The sequence below is a fragment of the Silurus aristotelis genome (assembly GCF_946808225.1).
Source record: "Silurus aristotelis genome assembly, chromosome: 26".
NCBI classification, from domain to species: Eukaryota; Metazoa; Chordata; class Actinopteri; order Siluriformes; family Siluridae; genus Silurus; species Silurus aristotelis.
Window position 1 is genome coordinate 13,862,538 of NC_139599.1, and position 18,159 is coordinate 13,880,696.

The window sequence follows — 18,159 nt, forward strand, 5'->3', positions numbered from 1 at the left end:
TAATTGCACACATATACTTAATAGTTGGAAATAAGTCAATAAGTAAAGTAAATCCTGACAATATTGCTAAGGCAATATCTTGGACCTATGTATGTTTAATGAATTCAGGTAATAAAATATACAGTATTTTGAAGCATACCTCATTAAACTCTGGATTGAGAGTCTTCTTCTTAACGGTAGTCTTGTGCTTTGACTTTTTGTTCTCATCTGGCTTCAGGTATCTGAAACAATTAAAGATGCAGGTATTATTTTTGGCTGTATAACATAATACTGTAGTACACTGAACGGACAAAGGTTTGTGGACACCTGACCATAAAATTCCACCTATTCCACCTTTTCCAATTCATCCCAAAGGTCAGTAAGGTTGAGGTCAGAGCTTTCTAGCAGGCCACTTAACCTTATCTTCATAAAGCTGTTTTTGTGCGCAGGTACATTGCCATGCTGGAACAGTTTTGGATGTCCTAGTAAAGGGAATATTTAAATCTACCACCTATGAAGACATATTATACAATTGTGTGCCTCGAACTTTGTGGCAACAGTTTGGTGAAGAACCAAATATTACTGAAAGAAAAATTCAGGTGTCCTGATACTTTTATCCATACAATATTTCCAATTTAGAAACCAGAGCGTGACAATGCATTGAAAAAACATTGAAAAAGAAAATCCAGCAGAGGGCACTGCTACATCATACGCTACATCAACGATTTCCTTCTCCACCATACAGCGTGAAATAAAACAAAACAACAAGGCAAGGAAAAATCAATAGTGATCTCAAACAGAAAGGATATACTGGTGCATGTTTAATGTAACTCTGTGAAGCAAAGATAACAAGGAACTCCCTGAATGCTTTGCTGTAAATGAGCCTGACGTGCCACTTTATGCTCGCTCTGACCCTCCAATAATGATGCTGCTGCAAAAGGTCAGGCCCCGGATGATGATTAAAGAAGTTCCCCACTGGGAGATCAAGATCAGAACCTCTGTCCTTGGAAGAGGAGCCATTTTGGAAGGCCAGAAGAAGACAAAATACAACTCGGACACAATAGACTGAAAATAACACTGAATCAGAATAGATTAGACTTGCTAATGCGATCTGATCAGGCGAGACGGCGCACACTGGCACACAGCCCTCAGCTCGGGTAAAAGAAAAGCGTGCAAGATTTTAGCTGTGTTTGTCTTGTGCTTTGCTGAAAAACAGACAAAACAAAAGCACTCGGAAATGTTTACCAAAATAAAACCGACCGCAGGCTACAAGTGTCAAGTTTTCAAGATTCATTGATTCATCATTGGTTCTGTCACATGTTTTTTTTTTTCTTTTATTCCCTTCACACCCCTGTCTCTTTATTGGTGTTTACGTGTCTATTTGTTCACAGCTACCCAAACTTCGATGTTAGGTTTAGGTGTGTATGAATGCTCATGTTTCCGCTGTTTCGACTGCGAAGCACTGCACTCAGTTTGGCTGTCGTTTGTTTCACGTTCTATGTTTTTCTGGTTTTGGATCGATAGCTAGACGACTGGGCCAAAGCATCTCCAAAACTGCAGCTCTTAAAGGGTGTTCCCGATCTGCAGTGGTCAGTATCTATTAAAAGTGGACCAGTGAAGGAACAGTGGTGAACCGGTGACATGGGTGGCCGAGGCTCATTGATGCACGTGGGGAGCGAAGGCTGGTACTTGTGGTCCGATCCAACAGACGAGCTCCTGTAGCTCAAACTGCTGAAGAAGTTAACACAACGTTTGTTACAGCATTATGTTATGCTTGATCGGTGAATATTAAAAGAATTGTTCATTTCCTACACAATTGCATCACTTGGCCTTTGCTTTACAAGACAGCTGCTGTGTAGTGACTTGTAAAGCTCATAACCAACACAGATTAATTGCCTTATACCAAAGGAGAATGATCAAAAATCAAAAATTGTGGAAATGTTATGAACTGACACTCTTGGATTGCTGGATTCGGTTAGTTAGCTTATTTGGTTTGTTTAAACATATAACATGTTTTATTGCTCACCAGATTGTATGCCTCCCCCCACTGCTCCATTTTGGTTTGAAGGCCACTAGCTGGATAAACTGGTCTCAATCTACAATCTCTACAATCCGAGGTCAGATATCTCAGTGCTTAAAAGTTCAAAAGACAGAAGTGATGGCCTTATGACGTAGATATAATTCCTTTATTATAAAAGTTTGAAGTTGGGTGGTTTGGGCACTGAGGCTATGGTTAGGGAGAGGTTAGAGAGAGAGTGAGAGAGAGAGAGAGAGAGAGAGAGAGAGAGAGAGAGAGAGTGAGTAAATTGGATTATCTAGCAAGTGCACCCCAGTTTGTTAAAAACCCCTGGGAGCTCTCTCTCTCTCTCTCTCTCTCTCTCTCTCTCTCTCTCTCTCTCTCTCTCTCTCTCTCTCTCTCTCTCTCTCTCTCTCTCTCTCTCTCTCAGTAGCCTCTTATCCTCAGATATATATCCCAAGATCACCACATCTACTAAAGCCTCAATAAACCAATATACTACAGAAGACTGCGCTCTCTCTCTCTCTCTCTCTCTCTCTCTCTCTCTCTCTCTATCTCTATCTCTATCTCTCTATCTCTCTCTTTCCTTCCCAAATGCTGGCTATGACTAACTGCTTCTGATGACCATATTTTGTATCCCTCATGGCAGAGAATTTTATTTGGTGGAGAAACTCATGACTCATGAGTTAGCAAACTACTGTGCGCTTTCAGATCTCGACTGCATCGCGGCACTGTCAGCCTAAAAAACAACGGCAGCAACAGCAAAAACGCTGTTTGAAGGTCTGAGTAAGCTTAAATCCCATTACCAACCTTTATCATTAACAAACAGCAAAAGGTATTGAAGGGGTTGGACATGTTGAATGAAAATCAAGCCAAAAAAAAAATTAATTAATTAATTAATGGCCTAATTTACTGCCAGTGCTCGATAAGCTCTCGCCGAGACACATATAGGTTCAACAGAACGAGATGCTGAGCTGTGCAATGCTACACTATAATCTCTTGCTAACTGATTGATGTACTGGCATCAGAAAACGCACTAATCCGTTGGTTTTATAAGCAGGCTGAGGATAAGTGAGGATGTTTTGGAGCCTAATCCTGCCTCTATCTAGCCACCGTGATCATTATACAAAATGGAACAATTACACTTCAATGCGGCTATTAAAATGGCTTGAAGCGTCTGATGACGTGACTGTATGTAATGAATGCAACTTCTGATCATTCGCACACACACATGGCAAGCTATTTGAATCACTAATCTGTCAAAATCAGGCCTGACGAGCAAGTTTGTTAGTGATTCGATCGTTCCTTAATCTTTAGAACACAATAATTTCTACTCTAATTGTGAAACGAAATCCCAAATGTATCCGAATACATGCGGCTTCGAGCTTGGCAGATTACGTCTTTATAGCCCTCAACCCACAGCTGTGACCTCACAGGCCCGAATGCAAATTCGGATAAGTGAACGCCTTGATTTCTTTTATACCTGCCTGCCTTATTTTACAGCATTTCTATATATCCTGACGGTTTGAGACTGGACACATGCTTTGTGCTCCTATATATAATAAAATATGCTTACGTAGGCAACCTGCTAGCTCATCAGTGATTCCTTACATCCCTACATTGCCAGAGAAGCTTATTATGGGATTACGTTGAGCAGAGGAGATTAGACAGAAGCCAGTCACTGTGATAGTGAGAGAAACTCACGTTTTAACGTAAGGGTCGGAGAAGCCGTTTGCGTCCATGGCGGCGAGATGAGCGCAGCGGATAATGCCCACCACCAGGCCACACTTCTGCGAGCTGTACTTTAGTGAGATCATGATGCGCCCACGCTCTTCCAGAGACTTGTCGTCCGTCTTGTCGATCTGTAAGAAGAGTAAGAGTTGAGATCTTTTGCGTCGTTTTACTCCTTGTGGGTTCAGTGGGATCTGCCCTACCAACGTCAATCTGTACTTTTGTGTAAAAAAAAAGGTGAAAAAGGGAAATGAACAGAGTAATTGCTTTTCACATAGTCATGCAAGCAGAACACACAGTGTGGCGGCAAAAAATCCCAATATGCACCTCTTCCCATTTCCCAGTCATTAGTTTTGTCTGATTCATAATCATCGTTACAATATCATCTCGCCGTCTAGACGTGTTTTTTTTTTCATCTTTCGCCTCCCGGCTGATACGAGGCTGGCAGAGTTCAGAGTGTTTTTTTTTCCTCCGGTTTCTTCCTGAACTCTAAGCCACCTCGGTCCATCAAGCATGAAGTTAATTAGCTGTGGAGGAGGCGTCTCTGCTCGTCGCCCACAGCAGCGCTGTCTCATTTCCGTCCCCTCTGGAGCACATACACACCAAACAAACAGCTCATGCTGGCAGCCAACTGGTATCTCCTCCAGAAACCAGAATCAGATCTAACAGGAGATCTAAAGTTTATTAGCAGGTTCAATGTTTATCTGAATAGAAGATCCATTATCACCAAGACAGCTAATGCTAATGAAATGCTAATGCACTAATCAAACAAGGTTCTTGAATGCGGATGTTCGCAACAGCCCTTTGTGCTGTTCTTTTTCTAATTAGCGGTACGTCAAGAGCCAGACACGCTTTTAGTATTTTACAGAGAACTTATCATAATGTCTTCAGTGACCTCGAATGGTATCGGAATCGCATGTAATAAAAAGGACACACTGTGTATAATGACAGCCGCATCTGTGTTTAAAAGGCACTATAACAATGTGCAGATCCTGAACACACATATAAACACCAGCACCGACAGTACACATGATGGGAAAATAAAGCATGTTGTAGTTAGAAATTGTATAATTGTATAACAGTGAGCAATTACGGTTTTTCTTAACTGCTTTGGAGCATTTCTCGGATCAGAAATAAATTTCTCAAAACTACTTGTTCAACCTCCACATCATGTAGTCACTTGTGCACATCGTGAAAGCAATTTCTTGTTGCTTTGAACAAATTTTGAATGCTTTGGTACAGTCATTAAATTGATTGTGTACAATTGTCTGCTGTTCTCTTCATTGTCGATTGTTTACGCCATGCTGATTAAAATATATTATACTAGTTCCCACCTGAATAGTCTTAACCCCCAAAACATTTTTAAAAGTCATTAAATGCAAAAGGGTTAAACCAGTTGCTAAATGTGTAAACCTTGACTTCTTCACATTTCTATTAACATTTTTTTGTAAATGCGTCTTGAAATGATAAATTGTGCAGATGAATCTTGAATGTCACTAATGAAGGGGCGTGCACAGCATCAGATCAACCAATGATCAACTAGTTCTCTAAAATAGGTCAAAGGTGAATCTTGTGAATCTTCCATTAATGAGCAGATACAGACAGAATTTCAGAATAACAATTTCTGTAATTCGGAGATACTAAAAATTTGCATCATACTGACAACATGACTAAACATTTTGACGATCTTGTTTGTTAACAATGACAAAAGGTCTTGTTATTCTGATGGTAATGAGATGTTAATTGACACAAATACTTACTGTTGAGAGATGAACTAAGGATTTTGAGAAAAGTACAGGCTTTGGCAAGAAATCCAATGTGTTGTGCTGCTTGTACTAATTGTGATAAGAAATGCACTTACCTTCCCGTGGGCTCACCACCTGCAGGAGGGACCGTAAGGGACCGGTGCTGAGAGGATTGGGCAGCAGTCGAAGGCGGGGGCCTTGACAGCCCGATCCCTGGACACGGAGAAGTGTCTGGGGAATCTGCTTAGACTGCTGCCCCCGCGACCCGAATTACGGATAAGCGGGAGAAGATGAAATGAAATGAGATGAAATGCACTTACTGGTTTGCAAATATTAAGAATGATTTGAAAAATGCTCCAAAGCAACTGAGAAAAACTACAAGAATGAGGCACGGGTGCCAATACTTTTATCTCAGTGTTGGGACTCTGTAGTCAAAACTGTTTTTTGGTGGTTGAACTGCATTTTATTAGACACATAGTTCACCATCTGTCTCTCTTTTATAATACCATTACGCTATACTATGTAGTGTGCATTCATAATGAATGGGAATTGTTAAAAAACATTTGGTTTGTGTAGCAGTAAGAAAAGTACCGTATATGGTATTAGAACTGAACAAATGAACAAAAGTAGAAAATTAGCATGTAGTGCAACATATTTTTATATTCATTGTAATAATACAGTGATAAATGACACCATGCCTGGACACGAACTCTTTCTCCGCACCTGCTGAAGAGATTTGTGACAATAAAACCTACTGTGCTTGGGTGTTTGTTAAGTGGTGCCTTGTTTAAATTTACACACAAAGTGATGGCATCCCATCGGCATGTTTCATTATCGAACTGTCTCGGATGTGACACTAAGGCTTTGCGATGAGAAGCCTCGGATAATTTGCCGACGGACACGACTGGCCGTGATGAAGTGTATCGATTTGCTTTCATCTTTAATTTCTCTTTCTTTTTATTTATTTATTTATTTTTTTGCTGACCTGTGCAATGATTTGTTACGTTAAATGACTGTGACAAATGCTTGCGGAAATGAAAGTTTCTGGGACTGAGCAAATCTGAATTTGAACTGGGAACGTGTTATTACCGATCTCAGGGCCAAAAACAACAACTCCGAATTTTTATTCTCGGTTCCTGAGCAGCTCGAGTCAAAGTCCAATCTGGTGGCAGTTTTTGGACTTAATCATCACAAAGCCATTTTGGATACACTATATGGAAAAGGTTTGTGGACACCTGAACATATCTGATTTTTTAGCATCCCATTCCACATTTATTCTCCAGTTGCCATTATAATAAGCTCCACTCTTCCAAGAAGATGTTACATTAGATTTTGGAGTGTGTTTGTGGAAATGTGTGGTCATTTGTGGCTTAAAACCACACATCAATAAAATGTATCTCATATACCACCACGTAACAACATAACCACAGCTGATAGTAGAAAGCTAGCTAGTAATGATTTTTGTTTTGCTAGCCCCCTAAAAAATTATAAAATGCTTTTGTTGAAGGTAAGAGGTTTTGTTTATTCACCTGCTGTCTCGAAAATATTCAACTAGATTGACATACCTGATAAAAATGTTTGGGGAAACATAAGATTTCCCCAGACACAAAACTAGACTCACACTAGCTACTACTACATAAAGTATATTATTACACCAAATGATGTCATTATTTCTTAGCCATAATCCTGAATAAGTAGTATACATTTGAAAAGGGAATATAACTACCTTGGTTCACTGCACTTCCATTCTCTTTATACTCCAAACCAACAGGTTTGCAGAAACTCATTAAAAAAAGTATTATTTTCTTTGCACAGGTCTTTGCCAGTACACAATTTCATTTAATTTGAGCTCTCAGTGCTTCAGAGTCAAGGTAATCAAGAGCTTTAGAACCTCTGACCTCTCAAGCTTTTTAAAGAGACCCAGCTTCTCATGGCATTAACTTCTTGAAATAAAAAGATTCAAATATATGACTCGGGAAATCAATTCTGACAGAATCATTTAAATCATTTTAAACATGCAAGATATTAATAGAAGCAATTAAGTGCTAAACAACTGCTTTCAACCCATTTGTTTTTGTCATTTCTTTACTATTAGAAAGAACATTTCAAATGCCTCCACTGGAAGTACAAATAAAAACAGTCAGACTTATAAACTACTGCAAGATTTCATTCAGCAATTTACTTCATTACATGATACCACCAATATTAAGCATTAAGTTCACATTGGTTTAGCAGCATCTCCAAAATGGATGCCTTGAACTTATTAAAAAGACAAACCATGTGTTGAATTCATTATCAATCTGATGAAGAAACATGAATTTCTACAATAATAAGAACTTTAAAGGGGAATAAAGAGAAGCATTAATGCTAATCCAGATAATGTGTTTGCTAAGAAGGAACTCACTTTCACTTGAGCCAGCCTTTCGCATGGCTGTGGCTAAAGCACCCGAACATGTGTTCACGTAATCCTGGCATTACACAAGCGCTTGGACCTGGGAAGGTCTTAGGACAGAGGTGTCTTTTTCATTAAAAAGTAAAAAGTGGTGTAGTTCAGGCTAATCTTCAGACAGCTGCACCAGAGCTTAAAGAAAACCCTTTTTAATTGGCGAACATTCCTCCTCGCTTCTGAGCTTCTTCAAGGTTGTAGGTCTTATGCAATGAATTTATTTCGACAAAAGTTGTACTTGTTACGCACTGAAATGTCGACTGAGGCGACTTTCATGCGTGTAAGAATTCCAAGAATTGAACACATTGCTCTGTTGAACCACAGAGAATTAAATGTGCTGTAGAGACTCGATCCAGAGCTGAAGTTTCTTTTTCAGGTACAATTAACAGAAACTTGCCATCCAAACTAACCAACATTATGCAGAGTAGTTTTCATTTCTCTTGGAGATATTTTGCAATCAAACAGCATTTGTGATCACCCATTAGGGGTCGCCACAGCGGATCATCCGTATTCATGATCCGCATGTTCGATTTGGCACATGTTTTTATGCTGGATGCCCTTCCTAACACAACCCTCCCCATTTATTGCTTGGGACTATGGAGACAAAATGTGACTTAAAACAAAAATACACATAAAGGCTGAAGATAATACTGGAAATGGTCAACTAAAGAGCTGCCAAAGAGCTCGAAAAAGGAGGCAGAAATGTAATTTAAGTTAAAGAGTGTTACTAAATGAATACTCTTATGCCAGAACAACTAGACAATGTACAAGGGTTTACTGCGCTTGCTACACCTATTGTTTTTTTGCTACTTGTAATAAAATACTGCAAACAGAATAATCTTTGTATGAAAGTGTGTAATTAAAATGGATTCCATTTTCTTCTGGTCTCATTCTCCGAACTCCTGCTCCTGTAACATTTAGGAAATGTCAACAAAGTTCATTTACTGTGTTGAATTTCTTTGTAAAAGGGAAGGAAATATATGAGGTTGCGATAATCCGGCAGGTTTTCTGATGGGAAAGAGAAACAGTGTGCTATTAAAACAAGTTTTATCTGGAAAGCTTTTTACTGAAAAACGTTCTTTCGGCTTCTCCCATTAGGGGTCGCCACAGCGGATCATCCGTATTCATGATCAAAGGACCTAGTTGAATCAAAAGTCAGTCAAGTGTAATTACAGGTGTGACTCCAAGTCACATTGAGAGTCAGTCAAGTGTGAGCTCAGGGTATGTTGTAAATAAGTTAAATGTGAGTCAAAGTCACATTGTATGTCAGTCAGGGGTAACATCCAAGTCACATAGAAAGTCAAGTGTGAGTACAAGTTACATTGTAAGTTGAATGGGAGTCCACATCAAATGGTACTTTAGTCAAGTGTGAGTCCAAGTCACATCTTAAGTCAGTCGATTGGGATATCACAAGTCCTAACTGAGCTGTCAATCAGTGTGTGACTCAAAGCTCCAAGTTTAAGCTCCTAACTCAAGGACCCATATAGATTTTAGACATACTTTTATGTGTAACATCAATAATGCCTTATCACACATCCACTACTCAGATGTACAATGCTGGCACATCATCATCATCATCATCATCATCATCATCATTATCATCATCAGGCAACACAATCACTGACTGATTTCTTACAGATTGGGTATGATTTTATGTAATAAATGATTTCTCAGAGCAGTCTTTAGATTAGGGATAACTCACAGGCAGCTGTTTTTCCAGGCAGTTGTAGAAGTTCTTGGTCTGGTTAGGCTTGAGCTTTTTCAGGGGGATCCGGGTCTCGCCAATGAATTCGTTGTGCCGGAACTTGTCCTCGTCACACACAGAAATCCTGTGATAGCGGTAAACACACATTAAACACCACTGTAAAACTGATCAGAGCTACAGGTAGCACAAAAGGGCAGAGTACAGGATACCGGATGTAAATAACATAATTAGGCGAAGTTTAACAGGGGATTAAGGCAGGCACAAGGGTGCAGCAGTCACAAAGGATGTATCTTCAAACTTCTCCAAATAACATTTTTATTTGTGTGAAAGTCGTAGGATTATTTTGTTTAATTGTCTATTTGTTTTATAGCAGGTTTACCACTGAAAAGAAACAAAGCTTTGGCTAATGTACTGAAAATAAACTCATGCCATTAGTAACAGATTTTTAATGAAATTTCTTTGCTAACATTTCTGCACGTGGAGGTCGAAAGAGTGCAAGAACAGGCTATTAATTCTGATCGTATGGAGGAGTGATACATGTCTGCAAGCCACATCCAGACAAATTCGCTATCACTGTTTCCAATTAATGCATGGGCAAGAAGAAACTATTATTCTTCAGTGAAATCCTCTACATGTTTGCAAAACTCATAATTATAGAGGCTTGTTCCAGGAAAGCATTTCATATTATCTTTAGGGTTTAAAACCTGGCATCTGTACCAGACTTGCCCACTGTGAAATGCGATTTCTGTGCCATTTGTTGTATGAAGTGGAACCAACTGATGCGTGTAGGAAGACACCTGTTTTAGTTTTGGCACAGATAATAATTACATTTGGTTGATTGCAGCAAATTGCTCATAAACACACTAGAAACTAGTTTTTCTGGAGAACGTCTTTGACTGGTAGACCATTTATTTACTTCTTCTCAAAAACCATTTTAACTTCTCATTAGTGCAGATGGTGCAATAGCAAATATTGAATTATTATTTTTTTAACACTACTGTTATTCACTGCCAATTCCTAAATGACACTTGGATCCTAATGATCGAATGCAAGTTTCTTACCCAATTATGCCACTAGAGAGAAAATACATTTATGCTAAAGAAGGATGGAGAAACTGTTTCTGCTTCATTTAGATTGAGATTTTGGTGTTGGATTGGGACCAGTTTCCAAATAAAGCACTGAAATTTCTTGCTGTGTTTTCAATTTGAACCCTGGCAAGTTTTCCTTCACTGTGTATTTTTTTAAGGATAAGAAGACCTTAATCACACTTGTGTGTGTGGGCCAAAACAACTGACCTGAGAGCATCTGAGCGAGATCGTCTTGGGTGTGTTCCAAGTGAACAGTTCAATTTCAGAGAGAAAGCTGTTTAACTCAACAACAAATCAACTTTAGGAAGTGAACCATAGTTAGTATTGTGGAGTTGTTATATCATGTTTTGGACGCTAGATGTCCCCATTGTTCCCCTACATGTTTTCGCATCTGGCTGGCACTTGTGACTGTGTAATTGTTGCCACCTGTGTCTCATTTTTTCATGTTTAAATTGCACTGTGTCCTTTTTTATTTTATTTTATTTGTACTAAGGCAGTATTTTCGCCTCCTTGCTTGTTGTACGAGGTGGCATCAAAAAGCTTCGGGACTAGCTCTGTTTAAAAGTAAGTACTTTATTTATCTATATTTAAACACTATCACCTTCAATATAGTCCCCTTGCACAGCAAAACAGCGCTCAAAGCGTTCCTGACACTTCTGGAATGTTGTCAAAACGGCAAGTATCTTCAACAACAGCTGTATCTTCATTTTCAGGAAGAGGGCGAAGTCTGAAGGAGCTAAATCTAGTAAGTAGATTGGGTGCGGAAGTGAGATCATGTGGATTGTTCTCTGATGATCATCATGCACAAGTTGCCTGTTAAAGGTCTGCCTGATCTCTGGTCATCTTCAGTGATGTTCTTCCTCCAGTGATGTTGAAGTGCATGTGCCACTCAAAACCCCTCGTATGACTCGTTGCAGGATCGCCGTATTCCAGACACATTTCATGTGTGATTTTTGTTCTAACTTGCTGTCCATGATGACGTGGTAACGAACGTGGTCAGGAAAGGACCAGTTATCACCATTAATCTCTGTCATTTTTGCCTCTTTTCTGTTCGAGTCTATTTTTATTCAAAAACATCTTTGAGGAGATTTTGCCCTGCAAAATTAATGTTTGATTACTTTATTTGATTCACCAACTGAACACACCTTTTCTTTTTTTTTTTTTTTTTTTTTTTGGATTTGGAATTCGTCTCTGCTCTTGGGCTGAATCCCTCTCCTCATGTTCACTGATAGATCATTTGACTCTAATTCTAGCTGAGCTTAAGTTTCAAACCTGACACAGAATTTAAGTTCCCTGCATCTTTGAACACAAATTGAAAAATTTGTTTGTTTAATTACGCACAATCTGGAAGCAAAACCAAATACCAAATGAACCAAATGTATTGATTTAGATGATTTGATATTAGAAAACCAGCCTAATTTGTGTGAAAGAGCCTTGAAATTGCAGTATCAATCCAAGGAGAAACAAAGGTCATGCCCAAAAATAAATCTGGTCATATCAAAAACTCGACTGATTTCTAACATAGAAATATATATATTTTTAAATATCACAGTAATCGTTGCATCAGGAGCCCCAAATACAAGCATTGTTCTTAACAGTTTTAGTATCATATATATTTTTTATAGACAGGTTATGACTCATGGCGCTGTTCACGTATCATGTAACTCCTCAGGAATTGACAGATGGTTAGCCAGTGTTCCTGTGAAGTAGTGGGCAGTTTTACAAATCTCTAGCTATGCAGGAGGAAAAAAAAAACCTGACTCAACTAAATCTTGACAGTATGACATGCAGCTGATAAATCTTTAATGGCTTAAGGAAAACAGGTAAAATTTTAATACGAGATATCCATTTAAATATCAGATCATTACCTGTTATTGGCATTTTCCCAGCTGATGAGACAAAACAAAAGCATAACAACAACAAACACTGCTTGTCCAATTACTAAGAAAATTCTGATGACTTAACTTTGGTGAAAACCTACTGTTATAAAGGTCTATATATACACATGGTTCCGCTTCACCAGGGACCTAATCTACATACATCAAAAGACAAATCCAAGATCTTATTGTGGAAAATTTGTTCTTAGAATATCCAGATTTGATTAGTATAGTAGGATTGTGTTGCCTGAGATAATTGTGCATGAATGTGCTGCTTGAAAAGACATTACTACAAAGTTGGAGGTACACAATTGTATAATATGCCTTTGTAGAATAAAATAATCACTTTGTCAAATTGGAGACCCAAACCTTTTCCAGCAGGACAGTGCTCCTGTGCACAAAGCTAGCTCCATGAAGATATGCTTTACATGGGTTGAACTGGAAGATCTTGAGTTGCCTGCTATAGAGCTCTGACCTCAACCCTACTGAACACCTTTGCAGTGAGTTGGAATGCTGGCTGCACCCTACATCACCAACATCAGTATCTTTACCAACCTGCTTGTAGTTGAATGGGCACAAATCTCAACAAACACACTCTTAAATCAAGTGGATCTTCTTCCCAGAAGAGTGGTGTTTTTTATTACAGTAAATAGGGGCTAAATGTGAAATGGGAGGGAAATACCACACCAATCTTATGGTCAGATAGCTACAAACTTTTGTAAAGTTTTTTTAATGCTGAAAGTGTTACATTGTGTACCACAGCAGTGTTTCATAATATGATATTTTTGTCACGTTCCCAACCCGCACTAGATTTTACCGTATTATATTTGGATTTCAGTCCATCTGTAGGTGAGATGGAACTGACCAAAGTGTACATATGTACTTTTCTTAAGGATTTTCTTTTATTGCAGTCTGTGTGTATACGTGTGTGTGTGTGTGTGTGTGTGTGTGTGTGTGTGTGGAGGTGTATTGGGGATTTGGTATATGATTGCCCACCTACTCACTCACTCGCCCACATATTCTCATTCACTCGAAGTCTCACAAAAGGGCTTGTAAAATAGCTCAAGTAAGAGCACATGACACACGTATGTTGAGTTTCACCAGAAATAGTTAAACGCCACCCAGGCGAAAAAACATTTATCAAAAATGTACTTGGAATTCAGATTTTTAAAGCAGAACTGCGCAAGTAGAAGTTGTTTGGTAACAAAGATATTCTTTGTTGCACTTTCAAGAAATATGCGAATAAACATACTTTAGCTGAGATTTAATTACACATTAATGTGAAGCTATATACTTCCACTGTACTTTTCATTTACACTAAATGCACTTAAAGTTGTTTCATTGTCACACACCTAAGTAAGACAGAGATCTGTGCTAGTACAAAGGTCTTACTATTACTAAGGACAGCGTTTGATAATTAGGGCGTTCAAGGTGGTGTTATAAAACACAATGCCGTCATAGGAAATTAATCGACATTGGGATGGAATGATGGCTGGACTCCTTGAAACTATGTGAGAATTCAGCTGTGCTGGTTGAAATACATCTGTACAAAGAGTGGAAGTAGGAAGCATGTCAGACTGATCTTAGAGGTGATGGCCCCTTTTACTACATTATCAAGGGAGAAAGCAGAGAGATGACAAAAAAAGACAAACAAGTTCGAGAGTGGGGGGATCCTCAAAGGCATGGAATAACCCATTTTGCGGCACGGTCAATTCTTTACTCATGCTTCATCTGCTGCCGATATAAATCATTCCAAACATGTTTCATTGTCTTTTGTAAGGCAAAGCATATGCTCTGGATGCACCTTTTTTTATGTAGGATGTCCACAGATTTGAAATCTACATCCACGCTAGATTTAAAGCTGTAGTGAAAGTTGTACAATGTGTGAGAAGGACGTAGAAGTTCCATCCTGAACTTTTACTGAAACCCTAGTAAGACATCCTATACAATCCCAACTTTGCAATAACATTTTGGGAAGAGCCACATAGTTCAAATTACAGGTGATCTAATACTTTGGTCCATATATTAGTAAGCTGAGGTCCGGTTAATGGTGGGAAAAGTATTTCCTATCCATAATCCCGAGATTAAAAATATCTGTGCCGTTTTTGAAGCCACATAGGTCACATCAGAAAGTAAACACCAGACTGTGTTTTGTCCTGCAGTTTAATTGGTTTCCTCTACAGTAGATGTTTGGCTATAAAGCCAATATTTCTCAAGGGTTAAATGTTATGAAAACGCAATGCTAGGTGTAATGACCGAACATGGATTTGACGCACATTCAATACCTCGTACTGCATAAGCCAATCACTTGTCAATCAATGTTTATTTATGAAACATGACGCCATCTTATGTTTGGTAAATAGATTTTTAAAATATGTAGAAAGCCTTACGGAGAGCTTAGTGGAAAAATAGGACTACTTGTGAATGAGTAGAAAATGATGACAATCTAGAACAGGGGTGGGCAATTAATTTTTGCAAGGGGCCACATTAGAAACCCGAAATGTGTCAGAGGGCCACACCAACGATAATATTTTAGGGATGCACCGAAATGAAAATTCTTGGCCGAAACCAAAAACCAAAAATGAGGAATCCAAGGCCAAAACCAAAAGAAAAGATTGTCAATTATTAGAACCATTGCATTTATGGCTATGAGTGTGTACTAACCTCACTAAAATCAATGCATTGCAATTCAAAGAATAAATAAATTACAAAAGTTTTTTATTTATTATTATATATTATATATATATTGTGTATTTATTTGTTACCGTTCATAGTATTGACAGACAGGCAGCGGTCAATTATTATTAGCAACGAGTCTGTCAAACAAAAATAATTGACCGCCAAACGTTTGGAAGCCCATTCAAGTGCCGTGAAGAGCCGTGTAATAAATATTATATTATAATAATTATTATTTTCAGGATCCACGGGGAATGTTTTAAAGATCAACCCGTCGATCCACTGGAGACCACTGATCTAAGGCAATGAAATCCATCATTTTTTGTGTTATGTCTTTTGCCTTGGCACCATCACTGGAAAACTTTCCTGCCTTTTCAAAAACGTCCTCTACAGACGGAGTGCGCATGCTCGGCTTGACTTTACTTTTCTGCGCCGCGTTCTTCTCATATTTAGAATGGCAATCGGGATGTTTGGATTTCAGGTGATAAATTAAACCCGACTTGGAGAAACTCTTTGCAGATACACCCCCTCTTGAAATTTCAGCATTGCATGTTTTGCAAATCGCTCTTCGCACACCGCAGACATGTTGCTCTTATCCAGATAACCGTTTGCTGGCTGCGCTTTTTTATTGCGTCATTACAATTGGGTTTCTGCCGTGTTGTTTCGGTGATTTGGGTATTTCGGCGGAAGATTTTCCGGTGGCCAAATTTCCGGTGCATCCCTGTAATTTATGATTGGCTGGACAGGGACGTACAAAGGGGCGGATGTGGCCCGCGGGCCAGGTCTGATCTAGAAGGTCTGGAATTTCTGCAATATTCTAGTGTAAAACGTTCGGCTGAACGCCACCTTTTTGACTCCTACTCAGAGACATGGGAACTGAGTGCATGCTTCCCATTTTCACGTTTATGATTTGCTCTTTTTATTTGCTCATGTAGTAGCGAACTAGACGGGCAGAGAGAGAGAGGGAGGGAAGGAGAAACAGAGGGGCATGTATAAATAAAGTCATTTCCTTGAATGTCCACACAGAGAGACTGGGTTCGCAGGCCAGGACTTGTCAAGGCGAGACACGGTGCTCAAACAAAAGCGCAGCCTTGATGTCTGGGTCGAGGACCGGAAAAAAATAAAACGTTTCAGAAAATGACAGATCGGAAGCTGCTGATTTGTCATTGTTTAGTGCTTATTTGCATGAAGGGCGAGCGCTCGTCCCCCCGAAAAAGAAAGACCTTTGAAGGATACTTCGCGTTTCCATGGAAACTAGCCGAGACGGGCCTAAAGAAAAGCCGTGGTGAATCATCAGGTGGGCCCTCCCAGATCAATACACGTTACCTGTGCATACACACATGCACACTGTTGCAAGATTTCTCTGGCCATATGAATGTACAGGTCACGTGGTGGGTCACAGAACACGTGGAAGTAACTCATTCGGCCCACAACTATGCATGAAGAATATCCAGTATCACTTCTGCACTCCAAAAAGTCACTTAATAGCACAGAAAGAAATAAAATCTGAGCTACATACTTCATAAAAAAGCCCCATTCCTTCTCTATATCATAACGTCTCACAGGGAATAAGAAATCCTCGGAAAGCGTTGAGACGGCAAGAGCGACAGGGTTAATGCTTTGCTAACACTTTGCCAGCAGTCATCATCAGTCATGAGAAAGTACAGAGTCGCGCTGTTTATCACAAGCGATCTCTGCAGAGCCGTTGCCATGCCTCATTAATTTCAGCGGCGGTCCAGACAGACTTGTGAGAGATGTTGCACGCTCGCCCTTTTGCTCCTAACCTGCAGCGATTTAGTCACACGCGCATGCGTTATTTCTTTATTTATCAGTGTAGGATGGCTTGATGCTTATGCGAATGTGACATCCGAAGTGCAGAAACTGCGACGTACCGCACAAAAACAAAAGCAAATCCTTCTATATCTACTGCGCTATACAAGCATCCATATTAAATAAAAATGTCAATGAAATACACCGAAATTGCGTTTACTCCCGTGCAAAAGCACCCCCCCCCCATGAGATCACATGACCACTCATGGTTACCAGCTATATTTACTTGGTAAAATGTTAACAGACTTTTTACACACAAAGGTTTTAACAATGCCACCACAAACAGCAAATGATTTATCTTATATGAGGAAAGGTTAAAGGGGAGGAGTGCTACGCATTAGTCTGGTTGCCAGACTAAAAGAATGTCAATTAGGCGCTCTGTCACAGAACATGGAAAGGACAGAACGCTGGAGTTGATATAAATAGAAATGCCATTTGTAAATTGGAATGGCGGCGTACAAAAGTGACAGCACATTAACCCGTGCTGCTGTGTAATGATGGAATCTCCACACTGTTGCAAGTATCCTGCAGCTTCAATAAGCTTTATATACCCTGCACATTAACAACCTGGTACAATAACAACTTGTGCAATACATTTTTTTTTTTTATTTATAGTTACGTTTAATATTGCGAAACCTCATACCCTGAAGGCATATAAAAATCAAGTTACAGCTTTAATGACACTGGAGACTCCTTACGAACATGCTTCATTGTTATTAAGTATTTAAAAATGTATAAATCATTTAGAAATGATTATGCAAATCATTATTTAACACGCCGGACCGGCATTAGCATTCTGGTATGTGTATTATGTGTGTTAAAACAAAATTAACCCAGTTGCCTGGCAGGACAGGCTGAAAATCCCTGCTTTGTGCTGATCTGCAAACCGATTTAAACCATAAGACTCAATAAAAAAAAAGATCTCTGGTTTAAAGTGAATACGTGTCATTGTATACCTCAGCGGTCAGGAACGAGCGCAGTGTAACCTAGACCATGACAGTAAATAAATACAGTGCATCCAAACGGTGCTGTTTTTACAAATGGGAAAATGCAATGCTCGGGGTA

General features: G+C 39.2%; 1 protein-coding gene and 1 long non-coding RNA gene across 5 annotated transcripts in view; one reads left to right on the forward strand and one right to left on the reverse strand.

Moving 5' to 3' along the window:
• Positions 1-18,159, reverse strand: part of doc2b (double C2-like domains, beta) — a 158,737-nt gene that overhangs the window by 4,371 nt on the left and 136,207 nt on the right. For all 4 annotated transcript variants that reach the window (XM_083530691.1, XM_083530693.1, XM_083530690.1 and 1 more), the window contains 3 exons: positions 9,621-9,747; positions 3,701-3,858; positions 140-221 (listed from right to left, as the gene is read on the reverse strand). In XM_083530691.1, coding sequence (XP_083386817.1) covers positions 140-221; positions 3,701-3,858; positions 9,621-9,747 — 367 coding nt within the window. The remainder of the gene's footprint in view (positions 1-139; positions 222-3,700; positions 3,859-9,620; positions 9,748-18,159) is intronic.
• The window catches only part of LOC310720259, a 69,126-nt gene continuing 61,065 nt past the window's right edge, over positions 10,099-18,159 (forward strand). The window contains exon 1 of the long non-coding RNA XR_014531694.1: positions 10,099-11,456. This is a non-coding gene — a long non-coding RNA (uncharacterized lncRNA). The remainder of the gene's footprint in view (positions 11,457-18,159) is intronic.